Below are 17,270 nucleotides of genomic sequence, written 5' to 3'. Positions count from 1 at the left end.
GGAGGAGGGAGCAGTGGACAGGGGCATTCAGCTTCCCCTCCTCTCTAGCTGGATGAGTGCTCCCTTCTTACCCATCTCACTCCAGCTGGAGCAGGGCTATCTGCTCAGACAGACATCGCTTGGAGCTTGCAAAAGGCTGAGACGAAGCGCCCTGAACTGCTGACGCTGCTGAGATACCGCGGCAACGTCCTCAGACCTTTCACTGACGTGTCTCCCATCCTGTCTCTCCAGACCCCTTGGCCCCCCGTAACGTGCACATGACGAACCAGGGGTATACCAACAGGCTGAGTGCATCCTGGCAAGCTGAACCCCAAGGACAAGACAGTTACAGGCTCCTCCTGTATCACTGGGGGTCAGGTCTTGTGGCGGCCAATGTATCCGTTGGGAAAGGCACCAGCAAATTCACCTTTTCTGGCCTGGCTCCAGGACACAAATACCTGCTGGAAGTGGTGTCCGTGTCGGGGCCCTACGCAGCCTCCGCGGGGAACATCAGCGACTGGACAAGTAAGTGACAAGAGGTCTTTGCATCATGCATGAGGCTCAGCCTTCCCTGGCAAGGTGGACTCGAAGCCTGCGGTGGGAAGGGGCAGGGTCATGGCCAGAACTGCAGCCTGAAAGCTGTAGGAACCACCACAGCAATGGGATAAGGGGTTGTGGAGCCCTCAGTGGAGGGGAGAGCAGGGCAGTGCTGCTGCTCATAACCATGAAACAGCCGTGGTTGCTGTTCCAGGAGGCAGACCTCCAGCTCGTGGCCCTGCTGCTCACACAAGCTGGCTCCTCCAGGCATGGGATCCCATGGCAGTGGACACCCACAGCCTGGGAGACCATGAGGCCGTACAGCCAGGGGGGGACATCCCACCATCCCTGCTGCCTTTTTCCCAGGCACTCGGGGAATTGCTGGCATGGGAGATGAAAGGGGCTGGGCATCTCTTGGACTTTTTTTTTTTCAGGAATGTGAAAATTGCAGATAAGCATAATAAGCCTTTTCATGTGCTTGTCCCCACAGCCCCTGCACTTTGCTTGGGTAATCCTCTGCTCCCATGCTCAGCCAGCCTCTGGCAGAGTGCTGGGCGTCACGAGCAGAGCCCTTCAGGCAGGTCTCTAATGAAACATGGTAATTAGCAAGAGGGGTGAACCCATCTCCTCCTGCTCCTCACTCTGCATGTCCTCCCATTGCCATTTAAAGGTCATTTCTGGTAGTGGCAGCCAGCAGCTGCAGAAGTGGTACCACTGAGCATCCGAAGCTTCCTTGTATATAACCCATCTTCTCCTTGTATCTCCACAGGGTGGAAGAGGGTACACACATGCCAGTAACTCTCCCCTGGTGTGGTTTTCATTGCAGCCCCCTCAGTTCCCAAAAAGCTCTCCGCGGTGACACAAGGGAACCACACGATGCTCATCTCCTGGGGCAGTGTCTCTGGGCAGCAGGATGAGTGCCAGCTGTGGCTGCGGGATCCCAGGAACAGCACAGTGCCCTGGAGGCATGTCCTCCGACGAGGACAGGGCCAGCACCTCCTCCAGGGGCTCATCCCAGGGAGGAACTACTCTGTGTCCTTGAGCTGTGTGGCCGGGCCCTACTGGAGCAGCACCAAGCCATTGCCGGTGCCGATGGGTGGGTATGCGCTGCCGTGGGGATGGGGGGAGAAACGCCTGCGTGGCCTCGGGACTGGATCAGCCCTTGGGTATCAGCAGGAGCATGGGAAGTCTCTGTGGTGGGAGGTGAGGAAAGGCACCTGGGTGATGCTCTGGTAGCCATCAGCTCCCTAAGCTAGCCCCAACACAGGGATTTCCCATCACCTTGTGGACTGGCCGCCTGTGAAGCAAGTTGGACTCTGCAGAGAGCTCCTATAAGCCATCCGCTCAGACCCTGACCCTTTCACCTTATCCTGGGGCCCTTGGCACAAAAGGCTCCTAGGTCACAGATGTCCAGCTCTGCTCCTTTCTCATTGACCTAGGGACAGGCAGTAGAGGACCATAGCGATTCTGGATGGACTGAGGCTGGGATTTCTCTGATCCAGTGAGATCAGAGCCTGCTGTATCTCCTCCACAGAGCCAATCCCGGTGGAGGATGTGCAATGCCTACCGGAGTCAAGGAGCCTTTACTTGAACTGGAGCAGCTCTCCTGGAGACGTGGAGGCTTACGAGGTGGTGACAGAGAGACTTCCTGATGGACCTCCCACCTCCAAGTATGTCATGAGCATCCCTACAAGCAAGGCCAGTCTGGAGGGGCTAGAGCCAAACTCTTCCTACCGAATCGTTGTGAGCACAGTGGGCATGAACATGATGAGGAGCCAGGCTGTTACTCTGTTCTGCAACACAACAGTGGAGGGTGAGTCCCCTTCTTTCCCACAGCCTTGCCACAGACGCCAGGAGAAGACACCCAGTGTTGCTAATTAGACACCCGGGGACTCTTTCGGATACCTGTGACCCACTGCAGTGGGTCAGGGCTCTGGGCAGTCATGCTGGGATTAGTCACGGGCTGAGCAATATGTGGGTGGGAGCAGGGGACACATTAAAAGGCTGTGCTTTTCTGGTTCCCCTTCCAGCCCTGCCTCCACCCCTGCGAGCAGACGTGTTCCGGGTGGAGGCCAGCTCCACAGTTATCATTTCATCTGACCTGTTCAGTGAGGAGAATGGACAGATCGAGTATTACGGTGTCATTGCTACCACTAATGACTCGTGTAAGTGCCCCTGCACATCCCAGGCTGCCCTGGAGGGCAGCAGGTCCCCTGGGTGTCACTTTGGAACTAACACTGTCATCCTGTACGTTCCCCCTCAGTGCTGAGGCCCACCCAGGAAATCATGTCCAGCACATGGTATGACCACTATTATGGGACTGAAGACTCCTACCTGGCTGTGCTAATCCCCAACCCCTTCCATCCGAGCCCCGGGAGCTCCCCGGAAACCTGGCGAGTGCCAGTGGGAACAGACGAGTGCGGCCGGTCCAGGGCAACATGCAATGGGAAGCTGAAAGCCAATGAACAGTACAGGTGAGAGGTGTCAGCAGCCCTCCTGCAGGGGCTGGCAGGGAAAAGGTGTCCCTGCAAGGTGTCACCTCACCTCGTGCTCCCCAGACCCCCAGCAGTGCCTTGCTCCACCAAGAAGTGTTTGAGGGATGCAAGGGCTGGCATACCAGAGAGTGTGAGACAGCAGGGAGAGCAGATGTGAAAGGTGACAAGGGCTGTTTGTGTTGCCTTGGGAGCAGTTGTTCTTCCAGGGGAAGAACTAAAATGGATGTTGTTATTTGTGGCTCAGAACCACGCGTAGACTTTGAGTGCAAAAATGCAATTGATTTGGAAACATTAGTTCAAGTGGTGCCTGCACAGTTGGGAGCTCAAAAGTTGAGGGTAGCAAGCGCACAGGCGAAGGTCCAAGTTCCCCAGGAGACACACACATATTTTGTTATAGGGTACCTTTCAAACAGTTGATGGCGAAACAGGTTTTCCACTACAAATAAAGAACGGTATCTTTAGCCAGCCCTCTGTTAATTTAGCAGCTCACAGTTCATCAAAGAGCGACCATATCCCAAGCTCCGTATCTCTGACAAAGTGATCCCCCAGAGTCTGGAAGGTTGTCCCATTTCAAGTGAAATAAACTTAGAGCAAGAGTGGCTGACTAGAGCTAGAAGTCGACTAGAGCTAGAAGTCGACTAGAGCTAGAAGTCGACTAGAGCTAGAAGTTGCTGAGAGTGTTGGGGAAAGGAAAGACAGTAAGAAAGTGTGTGTGCCTGAGGGAGAGCTTCACTTCCCCTGGGAATGAAGTGAGAATTGGATATGCCCTTAAGTTTTTCTTTTGTGAGATGGATTGTCCACCCAGCCCAGCTATTTATTGCTGCTAAAGGCTCCTGCCCAGCTCCCTCTCAAGCACTGCAGGGCAGTCCTTACTTACTGAAGCCTTCTGCTTCAGCCAGCACAAATGAGACAGGACAGCCCGAGCACAAGCTGGGTCTCTGTGACAACTCTTGGCTCAGACCAAGATGTACCAGCAGCCTCAAGGGGAGTTGAACACTAGCATAAATACATGGGATCTGCCCTCCCTGCTTCCCAGTTGCTATTTTCACTCCAACGTTGACCTCTTCTGTTAGAGACCAGTCCAGAGGAGGCCCCGGAGCTGCTGCGAGGGCTGGAGCAGCTCTGCTCTGGAGCCAGGCTGAGAGAGCTGGGCTGGGGCAGCTGGAGAAGAGAAGGCTCCTGAAGGGGACACCTTAGAGCAGCTCCAGTGCCTAAAGGGGCTCCAGGAAACCTGGAGAGGGGCTTTGGACAAGGGATGGAGGGACAGGACAAGGGGAATGGCTTGAACCTGCCAGAGGGGAGACTGAGATGAGCTCTGAGGCAGAAGCTCTTCCCTGTGAGGGTGCTGAGGCGCTGGCACAGGGTGCCCAGAGAAGCTGTGGCTGCCCCATCCCTGGCAGTGTTCAAGGCCAGGTTGGACACAGGGGCTTGGAGCAGCCTGCTCTAGTGGAAGATGTCCTTGCCTGTGGCAGGTGGTTGGGACTGGAGAAGCTTTAAGGTTCTTTCCAACCCAGACCAGCCTGGGGTTCTAAGAAGAGCTCAGAAAGATGACACTCCTGCAGGGCAGGAGCCTTTTCAGAGCCATGATTCAAGAACATGTACTTAACTGCCCATTTACTTAGCACTGGAAGATCCTTTTGCACCTCTTCACAGCTCGCTTTCATTTTGGCTGCCCTGAACAACATGTGTCCTCAGTACACTGTGCAGGTCAGTCCTTAGTAGTGTGGTAAGGAGCAGATACTGCTGACAACCCATCTCCATGCTGAAGGGCAGTCCTTGTTTCCTATCTTTCAGCAAGTTATTTATCCACAAGGTGTGGGGCTTGCTGTGCACACTGCTGGGAGGAAGGTGTAGGGCACATCTCCACAAGGTGTAGGGGATGCACCAGGCACTTTGTGCATATGAAAGAGTCTGAGTCGGAGGAAGGTGTAGGGCACATCTCCACAAGGTAGGGGATGCACCAGGCACTTTGTGCTTATGAAAGAGTCTGAGTTTGGGCTCAGCCCTTCCAGCTGAGGTGTCAAAACATTACCTGGGCTCAGCTCTTTAAGTTGACCCAATTAATGGCTTGACATGAACCAAGAGAGTGACTCAACCCTTGATTTTTCCCTACTTACTGTTGTCTTTCCCTGTTTTTGTCCCAGAAGAGCAGAAACTTACTACTTGTGTCTGCAAATAACCCATCAGAGGAGAGCTGTTTCCCTTTGTGCTTTCTGAACGTTCTCTCATGTTCTCCCAAGCACAACCACCTTGTGTACGAGGCAGAAAAGGGAGGAAAGACCATTTCCACACATTCCCTAAACCCCTGCCACAAAACCAGTTTCTTCCAACACAGCATTTCAAGACAGAGGCAGCTTCCTGTTCCCTTGGGTCTTTGTGCTGATGGGTGTTGTGCTTGATTCACATTGCCCTGATGACAGGTCTCTGCTTTGCCCTAGGTTCAGCATTGCTGCCTTCACCAAATACGACCCTGTAGCCCCTGCAGTGACGTTCACCATGTTCTCGGGTAAGGTGGAGAATGGCATCTTCCCTACCTGGCTGTGTAGGTTAGAGGTAATTAACAACCTGACAATGACAAGCCAGAGGGAGCTCATAGGCTGTAGCATGATACAGAATATGTAATACAGTAAATACAACTGTTTATTGACTTCTGCTTGTTCTCTCTTGTTTTGTTATTCCAGCTGCTGGATCTGGTGCGGATGCAGCTCCACTCTCAATACCAATAATCTCTGGAATCATCGTGGGATTTCTTTTGACGCTCGCAGCTGTTTTTGCTTTGGTCTACTGGAAACAGCTCAGAGCAAAGAGGTGAGGCTGAGCCATCTCTTACCCAGTGGGTGCAAGCTGAGAAACCCAACCTTCAGTGCCAGGGCAGGAGGAAGAGCAGTGAGAGGGTATTAAAGAGATACAGGCAAACTGGGGTACCTGCTGGTGGAGTTGTGCCTGGCAAGCCCAGAAGCAAAAGGCAAAGGGGGAGACAGGAGCTGCCCGTGTGCAGTTAATTCACAGACCCTACACGTGTATAAGACAAATGTGCCTGATGTGATCCAGCAAAACGCTCACAACATCTGTCCCTGCACTGCAGAGAAGAGTAACACTTCCCATGCCTTGATTCTAGGACCAGGAAGAGCAGCCTGCCCCAGGAAATGGTGACCTACAGCCTGAGGTGAGTGATGGAGTCGTCCCTCTCTGTGTGTCCCCACCGCACAGCCCAGAGTCCTTCACCTGCTTCCTTTCTCTTGCTTTGACTCCAGAAAAATCCAACTGTCTCCTCTCCTTCAGTTCCTTTTTAAATCTTAGGCTTTCCCATGTCCAGTAGTTCTTGCCCAGCTCCATTCCAAGTGAATGCATTGTCCACACCTCCTCTGCAATGCTTCTGCAGTAGGAAACTAGTCTCATCATCCTGAACTCCCTCCCACTATATAAACAGTGCTCTGTTGGACCCACTTCCCTGGGCAATGACGAGGGCTATAAACCATCCCTGTGTGTGTGCATCCAGGTACTGCAGGTCTCACGGCTGGGCTGTCTCCTTGGCCACCTCACTGGCCTGCCAGACCTCCCAATAGCTAAGGAAAGTTTTCCTCTGGACTTCATTTCATGCAGAAACATCCATCGGCCAATTCCCATACAGAACTTCAAGCAGTACTATGAGATGAAGACAGCAAGTGCTAACCATGCTTTTTTCCAGGAGTTTGAGGTGAGATGAGACCCCTGCTAGAGGTGAGGCTTAATTTCCCCTCTAGGTAGCTCATGCTGTTGGGTGGCCTGGGTGGGCTCCTCCTCCCCAGGGTCAGTAACCCATGTCTTGCAATCCATCCACCCTACGAGGCAATCTTGGAGGACAAAGGTTGGATGGACCAAGTGATCAGGCAGTTTGTTTGCTCAAAACCTGCTTTTTTCACCTTATAGTAGAAACACGTGTTGTCTGCGATGCGAGGTGAACTAGTACTGTCCGTAGCTGCTGGTGGACTAAGCTGAGGGTCCTGGGCCTGGACTGGAGGTGGAGATGCTGAGTGGTGTTGCAGTGAGCTGTTCTGAGCTGTTCTGCTGCCAGCACCTTTGAGAGTCCCATCAGCAGTTTCAAAACCTCCACAAATAACCCTCCTCTGGCTTTCTGAGTGAGGACAGAAGCAGCACAAGATACTTCTGGTTTTGCAGCACAAAAAACTCTGAAATTCCTATTAGATTTCTGATTTCTGAGAAGGTTTTTTCCCCACTCTCCAATACTTGGTTCTTGGACAAGAACAAGTTCTAGTTCTTGGACTAATACAAATAGTGCTGCTGGGAAAGTCACTGGCAGAAGCCACCTTTGGCTCAGAGTTCACAGCCCATACGGAGGGAGGAGTAGAGCAGTCCCCCATGTGTGGGTGACCCTCCTTAACCACCAGACAGAGCTGTTAGTCTTGAGCAGGAGCTCTCCAGGGAGACATTTGGGCTTATTTTCTCCCCTGTCCTACAGGAGCTGAAGGAAGTTGGGAAGGAGCAGCCAAAGGTGGAAGCCGAGCTCCCAGCAAATGTCTCCAAGAACAGATATCCCCATGTGCTGCCCTGTAAGTGCTGTCCCCCCTCTCCTCCCCCCAGCATCCAGGGTGGGAATTCACATGCAATGCCCAAGGATTGGCTCTCCTTGCATTGCTGCAGGGTTCACATGCCAGGCTCCTCTCCTGGCATTGGGCTTTTCCCAAGAGAAGAGGAGATGCCCAGTTCTTGAGGGATGCATTGGGGGTGCCACGGGTGAATGGTCTCTTTCAGATGATCACTCCCGGGTCAAGCTGAGCCAAGTGGGGGAAGATCCACACTCGGACTACATCAATGCTAACTTCATGCCTGTGAGTGCCCACTTGCCTTCCCCACAGAGAGATGGCCACGGGGCACCACCAGAGAAACTCTTCCTGGATTGAGGTTGAGGGCTGGTGGGAAAGAGCTGCCACTGAAGCCACATCTGGCACAGACTGGCAAGGAGCTGGGGGTCAGGCAGAGATGCACAGCTGCCCTTTAGCAGGGGTTGATGCAGACTCAGATGGCAAGTGCTGAGCTGTGAGTACGGGGAGCCTGGTGTTAGGCTTTCTGCTTTCTTCTTGAGGACTACCCTCTTCCCATCATCTCCCAGCTTACTGTCCCATCTGTCTGCCTGCTCTTTCTCCTTCTGCTCTGTGCAGCTGCATTTGAACGACCCTGGAGCTGTGCCCACATCCCCCATCCGGGAGGTTTGCCCAGGTAACAGGCAGGACACGCAGCATGTGCGCGCGGGAGCGTGGATCCATGGGGCATGTGTGTGTCAGGGGGCAAAGAAGCAGCCTGAGACCTTGCATGCTCACCCCACCTCCAGCAATGACTGCGGAGCACAAGAAAGAGCCAGACCTGCCTTTCCCTGGTTAGGCTGAAGGAGGGGCTGCTTGGAGGGAAACAGCAGGGGTCACATCTTTATTCCAGATACGTGGAGAGCGTGTGCTGGGCAGCACATGCTTCCTGTAACATCAGCTGCTGCTGAGTCAGCTTCCTGGGAATTCTGCCTGCATGTGCTAAGGGCAATGGGCATTTCTCCCTCTGCCACAAGAGCAGACCAGGCACTGATTCCATCCCAGGGCAGGGACCCACCTGCCTCCACAACTTGCCAACTCCTCCTGTCTGCCTCTTGCACAGGGCTATACATCCCAGCAGGAGTTCATTGCCACCCAGGGGCCCCTGAAGAAAACGATAGAGGACTTCTGGAGGCTGGTGTGGGAGCAGAACGTCTGCAACATCATCATGCTGACAGTGTGCATGGAGAACGGGCGGGTAGGTCAGCACCACTGGGCTTCCATGTGCCAGCCCCAGCCAAGACCAGACCTCGTCGTGTGAGCCAAGCCCAGGGCTCGGTTTGTGCCCTCCACCAACCCCTGTTCAGATGTGGCTTCAGGGTGAGCAGGGACCACACAGCTTCCCTGACAGGCAGTCTGCGAGGGGAAACAGAGGCTGATGTGTGCAGCTCAGCATTAGCTTGGGGTAGGAAGGGGCAGAAGTGGAGCTTAGGTGGAACCATGCCCATCACCCCCAGGTAGTTCTGCAGTATCTGGAATGACCACTTGCCCGTGGATAAGACACCTCACATGGGCTGTTCTAGTCTCCAGGGATAATAAGACCCAAACAAGTCCTTTTCTCTGGAGGAGGCTGAGATCCAAATGAAGGGGACGTGTGGGAATGGCGTGCAAAGGGCACCTCTGCCTGCTTCCGAGAACTGCCCTGGTTCCCTGCACAGCTGCTGCTCTCCAGATGCTCCCAGGGAGCCAGGATGTCACCCAGTGGGACCTGGGCCCTCACTAGGACCCTGTCCTGCCTGTCCTCTAGGTCCTCTGTGATCATTACTGGCCATCCGAATCTGCCCCAGTCTCCTACGGGCAGGTCCGGATCCACCTGCTGACGCAGAGCAGCTCCGAGGAGTGGACCATGCGCAAGTTCAGGCTGTGGCACGTGAGTAAGGACCCAAGAGGACCTGGGGAGCTGTCCAGGGCTGGGGCTTCGCATGAGATGTGGTGGCATTTCTCAGTGGTGGTGGTGGCATAGTTTTCTTTCCTTGCCATTAGTGGGGTTCAAAGACAACCCAGTCCCTTGAGACTTGGTAACACAGAAGCATCCAACATACATCATCCCTGAGCCCACCCTTGGCTCTCTCCTTTCCACATCCCTGCACTCAGACACAGCCTGCAGCTGCAAGGGCATGTTCCCTGGTAGTCTAGGGCAGGTCTCCTCCTACCACCTCCATGTGCCTCCCCATGGCAGGGGGCTGTGCGGGAGGACAGAGGAGCAGGATCCACAGGCAGAGCAGCAGAGCTGGCACTAGGTGCTCCCAGCGCATGTCCCTGCCCTGGTGGGCTGCACACAGACCATCACCACCCCCTGGCAGGAGGGTCTTCAGGCAGAGCGGCACGTGTCCCACCTGCACTACACGGCATGGCCCGACCACGGGATCCCAGAGTCCACGACTTCCATTATGACCTTCAGAGAGCTGGTTCGGGAACATATCCAGAGCACCAAGGATGCGGGGCCGACCCTTGTGCACTGCAGGTGAGGTTCTGCTCTGGGGACGGCAGGAGGGAGTGATGGGAGAGAGCGTGTGGGACAAGGGATACGGACCGGGAGGGAAAGCAGCACCCAGGAGACCTCGGCTGGTCTGTAAAGAGTCTTCTGCTTGGGTCTTGTTGCAGACTACTCTCCCACCACATCCTATGGGATGGGGTGACTGGGGATGGTCAGCATCAACCCAGGGCGGTCGGAACGGCTCCTCAGCTGTGTGCTGTGCTGGGACCAGCGCCCTGGGGTGCAGCATCTGGGAACCTCCCTAACAGGAGGAGAATCCATCAGGCGATGTCTAACCCTTGCTGTCTGTGCTCTCAGTGCTGGGGTGGGCCGCACAGGCACCTTCATTGCTCTGGACCGGCTGCTGCAGCAGATGAAGCAGGAGAAGGTGGTGGACACGTTTGGTGTTGTTTATGCCTTGCGGATGAACCGTTACCTGATGATTCAGACGCTGGTAAGACTGATCCCTCTTCCTCCAGGCCCCTTGCTCCATGGTGTAAACCCAGCAGCAGGGATAGAGGAGCTGGCTGCACAGCCCAGGCACCCCCAGGCTGGTCCCCAGCCTGATGCTGTGTCAGGGATCTGATCCCCTGGGATCTGATCCCCTGGGAACAGGATCAGACCCTTTGCAGGCAATTCTTAACCCTCACTGTGTTGTTGCCCTGTGATGCTCCCCAGCCCGTCTACTATTTCTAGTGCTCAGGGTTGGGAGGAAGTGTTAGTACCACCCTTCAGGACAAACAGACCCAGTGGAGGAATCCAGTGGCTTTGAGATTGAAGTAGGCAGAGCCTTTTGGACATGAATGTAGGACATCCTCTGCCCACCAGGCAGTGTCATAACCACCCTGTCATATTCTGTGTGCTACAGTGCTCTGCACTGCTTTCTGCCTTTGTCTTCCAGTCCCAGTACATCTTCCTGCACAGCTGTATCCTGGAGAAGATCCTGGAGGAGCCACTCCTGGGTTTATCAGGGACAGAGAGGTAAGAGCCTGCTGTGTTTTGTCTGATGGTCTATCCACAGCTCCGTAGGTGGCAAGCTGGGAATCTGACCTCAGCTTGAGCCTTGGCTCCGGGACAGGGAAGCCCAGTCAGTTGTCTCCCCTGGTATTCTGAGGGGGTCAGCCCAGGGCTGGTTGTTCCCTGCAGCATGAGGAGCTCACCCCAGAACTGGGTGTGCATCACTGGGGGTCACATATCTATCTTTAGGGTTAAATTGTCTCCTCCATCCCTTGTCCTTGCTGTATGTTAGGAATGGGCCCGTGGTTGTGACACATGAAAGACCTGCAAGGACCCCAGCGTTTGAGGGGTGAAAACCTGCTGCAGACACAGCCTGGATGCTGCTGAGTTTGTTTAAGCCTCACCCTTACACCCAGTTTCTCTCCCCAGGTCCTGCCCCATCCCTCTGAAAAGCTTTGCTCAGCACTATGCTCAGAAGGCAGCCAAGTCCCACGTGGGCTTCCTGAGAGAGTATGAGGTGAGAGCTGCCCTGAGCAGGGTGGCCACAGGCACTGGGGAGACCTGGGCAGCGATTCCACTGCTCAGGCTGGGGGGACACCCAGTGAGTGCGTCCTGAGTGGGTCCCATGCCCCTGTTCCACGTGCCTGGCTGTCCTACCTGTATCCCCACACACTGAGCTCCCTCCCGCACCCTGCACTGCTCAGGGTGAGCAGAGCTGGCAGCCCACCCAGAGGTGGCCACGCTGCACCCCTGCTAACGCTTCTGCTTGTGCAGCCATAACCTCCCCTCTGCTGAGCCCTGGAGCCCCCAGCTCCTCCTCATCCTTCCCTGCTCACTTCTTCCTCCACTTTCACGCTGGCAGAACCTCCTAGAGGTTATCAAGGAAGAAGCCAGCTCTGCAACACCATCTTCAGGCAACCAGCAGGCACGGCCCTCTTCCAGCATCCTCCCATGTAAGTGCTGACACCGAGCATCCTTTCTTTCCTGTACCTGTATGGAGTCAGGCTGGACCAGGGCTGGTGCTCCACAATACAAGCAAACACTTGGACACCGCTGCACTGAGGCCACCAGAAGGCTACCAAGGTTGTTTTGGGGATGGAACATGTGATGTATGGCACTGAGATAGGTGGGGTTGTCCAGCCTGGAGGAGAGAAGGCAAGGGGGAAATCTTGGTGCCATCTTAAACTACCTGCTGAGAGGGCACAGAGGAAAATGTAGAGTCTTCTTAGAAGTGCACTGTGGAAGGACAAGAGGCAATGGGGATGATTAGGAAGGGTAAATCTAACTCAATATGAAGGAAAACTAATCCCACAAAGGTGGCCAGACACTGGAACAGGGCATCTGCAGGCTCTCCATCCTTGGAGATGTGCAGCTCTCCATTGGCTTATACACTGAGTTACCTGCACTATACATCTCTGCTTTGAGCAGGAGTTTGGGATCGATACCTGTCTTTTGGGACGAACATCCATGAGCTGCAAAGGGAGCACCTTTGCAGAGAAATAGTGGGTGTGGGGTTGGATTTGTGTGGCTGTGCAGAGTCTGTGGGCACAAGGCTGCCCTGGTCCCTCCTCCTCCACATGTTTTGCAGATGATCGCTCCAGAGTGAAGTTTTCCCTGCTGGAACAGGGCCCTTTCTCAGGTCTCCTGCAGGTGTGGCACGTCCCGGTGAGTTGTGCCCCCAGCAGCAGTGCCCACCCCTGTGCCTGGGTCTCCCTTCCTCATGTCCCTGCACGGCTCCACTGGTCACTGTGATCCTGTGTGGACAAGAGGGGACTGAGGACATGTCTTCGCTCACCTGCCCAGTTTGGGCTGTCCTTGCTCCCTCCCCTGGTGCTTCGCCACCTCTTGTTGCCTCCTGACCCACAGAGCTCCCCTTCTTTTCTTGGCCTCTCCCGTAGCTGCCTGTGCTGATGGGGTGCCTGTGCCACCCTCTCCAGCAGGAGAGTGATGTTCCCATTCCCCCCCACCCAGGGCTGCAGCTCCAGCAGGGAGTATCTGGCTGTCCAGGGGCCTGACAAGTTGACCATAGAGGACTTCTGGACCCTGGTGTGGGAACAAGATGTTCACACCATTCTAACACTTCTCCCGTGGCAGGAGAAGGGGGAGGTAAGGTGCTGTGCCTGCCTGTGCCATGGCAGGGCAGGGATTTGCTTAATGGAGTTGGAAGCTGGCACAGCTCTAAAACTGGAATGCTTTTCACCACCTTCTGATGCCTGGGTGCAGATCCAGCTTAGCTAAAGCTGAACCTTTCCTGTGTCAAAATGCTCCCACAACTTGTCACAGGAGGCAGGTTCTGTCTGCTCACCATGGCCCTGGGCTGGTTCTCTTCAAGCTGCATCTCCCTGATTCCCAAGGACAGCAGCTCCTGCCTCTGACCAGCTGAGGTGGAGAGCATTTGCTGAGCAGGTTCCCACTGCCAAGCAGCTCTGTGTTAACAGGGAAGCTCACTGCAGCCTGCTTCCAAACTCCCCCAGGGTTTCGCTAGGAGATGAACTGACATGGAGTGATGCTGGGGGTGCTCTCAGCCCAACCCCATCACAGACCCCTAAGAGGGTGGCTGGTCTGAAAGATGGGAACTGTCAACACGAAGCCAAACTTGCTGTTGCCCACAGGTCCCAAATGACATGTGCTGGCCCCTGGAAGGAGACTCTCTCTGCACAAAGATGCTGAACATCCAGTGTGGCACAGAGAAGCTCGTGTCTGGATGGAGGTGTATCCAGCTCAAAATGAAGCATGTATGTTTTAATGGGGCTGGCCTGGCTCCCACTGCTTGGATGTTCTTCACTGCTTAGTGAGGAGGTCTGTAGGGGCAAGGGTTGAAAGGTCCACAGAGACTTGTCTGAGCTGCAAGAGCAGAGTGCTGGCAGTTCACAAATGCAGGAGGGAATCTGGACTGCAACTTAAGCTGCATGGACATAGGAGATGCACAAGAGAGGCCCTGGAGGTTCCTGCTACCCCTTGCTGGTAGCTCTGTCTGACCTGCTTTGAGAAGGCCCACACAGTTGTCGGTCTCCCTCTCAAGAGGCAGGTCAGGAAGGAAGGGAAGGAGGCACCATTCCCCCTGCGCAAGTGATGGGCAGTGCCTCAGCAGAGACTGGACATCTTTATAGAGGCTAGAGCTCAGGAAAGCATGTGACAGCCTAAGGACTGGGGAGCTGGGTCCCCTGTGCATCTAAACTCACCCATCCCTCCCTAACAGACATGTCAACTCTTTACATCTCACCAGGAGAAGAAAGCGAAGGAGAGGCAGGTACAACAGTTCCTATACACGCTCTGGAGCAGCAAGAAGCAGCCAGATGTCCAGAGCCTGGTGGAGCTCCTCACTGCTGTCACACGGTGCATGCCCCACCGAAAGAGAGCCGGTCCTCTCCTGCTGCACTGCAGGTACATCACGTTACTGCTCCATCCATGGGCATCCTGCCAGAGCTGGTACCCACCAGGCTGCACAGCACCTTGCCATGGCCACCACCAAGCCCTGGGCTGACTGCCAGGGAGCAGCCCTCGGTGCGTATCAGCTTGGGTGAGGGATGCACAGCTCGGCAGGGCAGGGTAGGCTGGATCCTCCAGGCTTCTTCAATGGGCACTTCGGGGTCCCATCTCCCACGTCAGCAAAGGCCTCCCTGCCACCTCCACCAGTGCTCACAGTGCTCTGTCCCCACCGTACCCAGCTGCTGCATGTCCTTTTCATGGAGCTTATGGCTTCTTGGGCTGGTGCCCACTTCCACAGAGGTTCAGCTCAGCCTGGCTTGACATCAGTGACCCTCCCTTGTCCCTTGCAGTGGTGGCGTGAGCCAAATGGGGACGCTGATCTCCCTGGATTGCCTGTTGCACCAGATGAAGGCAGAGAGAACCGTGGATGTCTATGGCGTGACCCTCCAGGTGTCGAGAAGCTGCTGCCTCATGACCCCGACGCTGGTAGGTGGGAAGGAGGAAGGGTGGTGGGTTGGGAACAGAACAGTCCTGCTGGGCTGCCTGGGGCTGGCAGCACACTGCCCACCCCCCAGGTGCTACCTGCCAACGGGGGAGCCGATCCAGCCTATGCAGGGATTTATTCCATGCTCCCTCCCCATCCAGCTCTGCCAGCCACTAAAGGGCATCATCTTTTCCCAGGGAAGAGCTTTTATCCTAGTGCCAAACCTTGCCGTGTTTGCAGCTGCCCTGCAGCCACGTGGGCTGTGGCACTGTCTGGTGGTGCCATGGATGTGCTGCGCCAGCCCAGCCTCGCAGGCATGCAGCGTGCTGCTTTTGATGGGCACTGCTGGCACAGATGCCCTCTGGACAGTGCTTTCATTTGCTGTGGCCACTGAACAAGCTGATGCAGCACCCCATGAAACCCTCCCCACAGGGGACAGCAGAAGTGGGGCAGATCTCTCTGGGGCTTCCCCACTGCAGCGCTGCCTGCGGCAGCTGATCGTGTGCTTAACTAATGTGAGCCCTGAGCACGGTGGGAGCTGGAGGAGAGCCCCTGCTTCAGAGCTGCTTTGTGTTTTGGCAGCAGTCTTGCTGAGCAGGGACACAATGTGCCCCTCAAAAGCCACTGCCCCACAGAGGGGAGGAAGCAGAGGCAGCTTTAGTATCCAAACAAGGGGGAAGATGAGGGATTGTCCATGGATGACCACTGGGTATTTAAGCAGCCCCAGTTCCAGCATGGTGTGTGTCTCTGGGAACATACTCCTTCTTGCATTTGGCCAGGCGTTGAGTGTGCCTGATGTCAATCCTGGGATGTCACTCCAGATGCCACAATCAGGCCAGGATCATTGAAAACACACTGCCGGTGACCTGCACCCACAGACTTTGTGTGATCTGTGGCTTTCCCAGCCCTTCAGTGGCTTTCCCAGCCGGCAGGAGGAGGCTCCTCGTGACTTGCAGCTTAGCCAGCGCATTAGCGAGCTGTTTGGAGGTCCCTTGTCAAGGCCCTAATTCCCCCTTCCTGGCTGCCACATGATTTTGACCCACAGCATTTGCAGGCTGGCCCTGCCCTCCAGCCCTGAGTACAGCCTCAGTCACCTTTCCCACGTCCTGCTTCTCACCAAGCCCTGCCGTGGTGGTGGGTCAGTGCCGGGGGTTCTGCAGCCGAGCATCGTTTTGGAGCAGCCTGGCATTGGAGCAAAACTTCTTGTCTGCCTCAGAGCTTGCAGAGATCGACCCTGACCCACTGTCAGCACTTGACTTGGGTGCACTGAGGCTGCCACCAAGGGAAACTCCTGCTCAGAGGTCTTCCTCCTGGCCTCAGGTCACTGCCAGACGCTGTGCACGCCGGCAGGGCAGAGCTCTCCCTGCTTGCTGTCCTGCAGCATCACTTGCATTGCTCTTCAGTCTTGTTTCGGATGCAAACACCATGCATGGCATGTCCAAGAGCCGCTGGAGCACTTTGAGGAAGGCAGATGGCATTGTTCCTCCCCCTCTCAGATGGGGATGATGAAGCAAGAGGAAACAAATGTGGTGGAACTATGATTCCAGGCCCGATTCTTCCTTTCTCAGCAACTCTGGTGATACAGGACAAACATAGATCACTTGGGAGAGCGCATCCTGCTCTGCCACCAGACACTCTGGGTTAATTAGGATCTTTTAAGGCAAATTGCAGGCTTAGTCTGCAAGCAAGAGGTGTCTGCCAGAAGCCTGGCTCCAGCCTGTTTTCTGTCTTCCAGGACCAGTACATGTTCCTGTACACCTGCATCCGGGACATCATCGCTCAGAAGCAGCCCTAACACTGCTCGGCACTTCCTGGCACCCTCCTGCCCTCCACCTCTGTGGGGTCCTGTCCATAGGCAGGAGCTGGGGTGAGAGCACCATGGGGCTGCTGGCACACAGTGAGCCCTGCAGCGAGAGGGGTCCTGCCCTGCACTGGCCACCAACGCGTCCTGTGCAGTGGTATCAGTGACATGAACTTGCCCGAGCAGAGGATGGGCAGTGAAGTCCCACCACACGCTGCTGTAGCCCCTTGCTGCAGACGTGGTGATGGGCTGGGTGTGATGCTCCCCTGCTTTGTGTATCTCCTGGGATTCCTGGTGCCTGGAAGGTCTGTTAACCCCACTTCAGTATGCTGGGGGCTCTGCAGTGCCCTTGCCCCTCAGCACAGAAGAGGCAGCCCCAGCACCCACGGGCTGATGAGCCTGACACAAGCACCGGGCATGTGGTGTCCATGTGCCTAAGGGCACCAGAGGTGTTGAGGTCTCAGACCCTGCTGTGGGCAGAGCATGGTGAGAGCTGGCTTGTCTCAGCTGATGGATGTCTTTAAGTGCAAAC

The 17,270-nt window shown here is 55.4% G+C and overlaps 1 protein-coding gene across 1 annotated transcript; it reads left to right on the top strand.

Moving 5' to 3' along the window:
- The first annotated feature begins 257 nt into the window (after positions 1–257).
- LOC104405703 (receptor-type tyrosine-protein phosphatase V-like) lies at positions 258–16,778 on the top strand. Its single transcript, XM_010014513.1, has 23 exons — positions 258–504; positions 2,051–2,329; positions 2,547–2,681; positions 2,780–2,990; positions 5,450–5,517; positions 5,693–5,819; positions 6,130–6,177; positions 6,615–6,708; positions 7,471–7,561; positions 7,764–7,840; positions 8,655–8,789; positions 9,339–9,461; positions 9,874–10,055; positions 10,386–10,521; positions 10,969–11,048; positions 11,454–11,541; positions 11,887–11,977; positions 12,613–12,689; positions 12,996–13,130; positions 13,637–13,759; positions 14,251–14,408; positions 14,804–14,939; positions 16,673–16,778. The coding sequence occupies exons 1-23, from the start codon at positions 258–260 to the stop codon at positions 16,730–16,732; spliced, it is 2,901 nt and encodes a 966-aa protein (XP_010012815.1). The 3' UTR covers positions 16,733–16,778.
- Positions 16,779–17,270: the final 492 nt, after the last annotated feature.

This window comes from Nestor notabilis, unplaced genomic scaffold, assembly GCF_000696875.1.
Source record: "Nestor notabilis isolate BGI_N333 unplaced genomic scaffold, ASM69687v1 scaffold7590, whole genome shotgun sequence".
Lineage (NCBI taxonomy): Eukaryota > Metazoa > Chordata > Aves > Psittaciformes > Psittacidae > Nestor > Nestor notabilis.
Note: the sequence above shows the minus strand (reverse complement) of the source record. Positions and strands in the feature narration are given on the sequence as shown.

What these genes read in the sequence shown, in the direction of transcription:
- LOC104405703 (XM_010014513.1), top strand. Translation starts at nt 258, where the DNA reads ATGACGAACCAGGGGTATACCAACAGGCTGAGTGCATCCTGGCAAGCT. An exon ending in AAAGCCAATGAACAGTACAG is followed by an intron (nt 2,991 to 5,449) that starts GTGAGAGGTGTC and finishes GCTTTGCCCTAG; the next exon opens with GTTCAGCATTGCTGCCTTCA. An exon ending in TGTGCATGGAGAACGGGCGG is followed by an intron (nt 8,790 to 9,338) that starts GTAGGTCAGCAC and finishes CCTGTCCTCTAG; the next exon opens with GTCCTCTGTGATCATTACTG.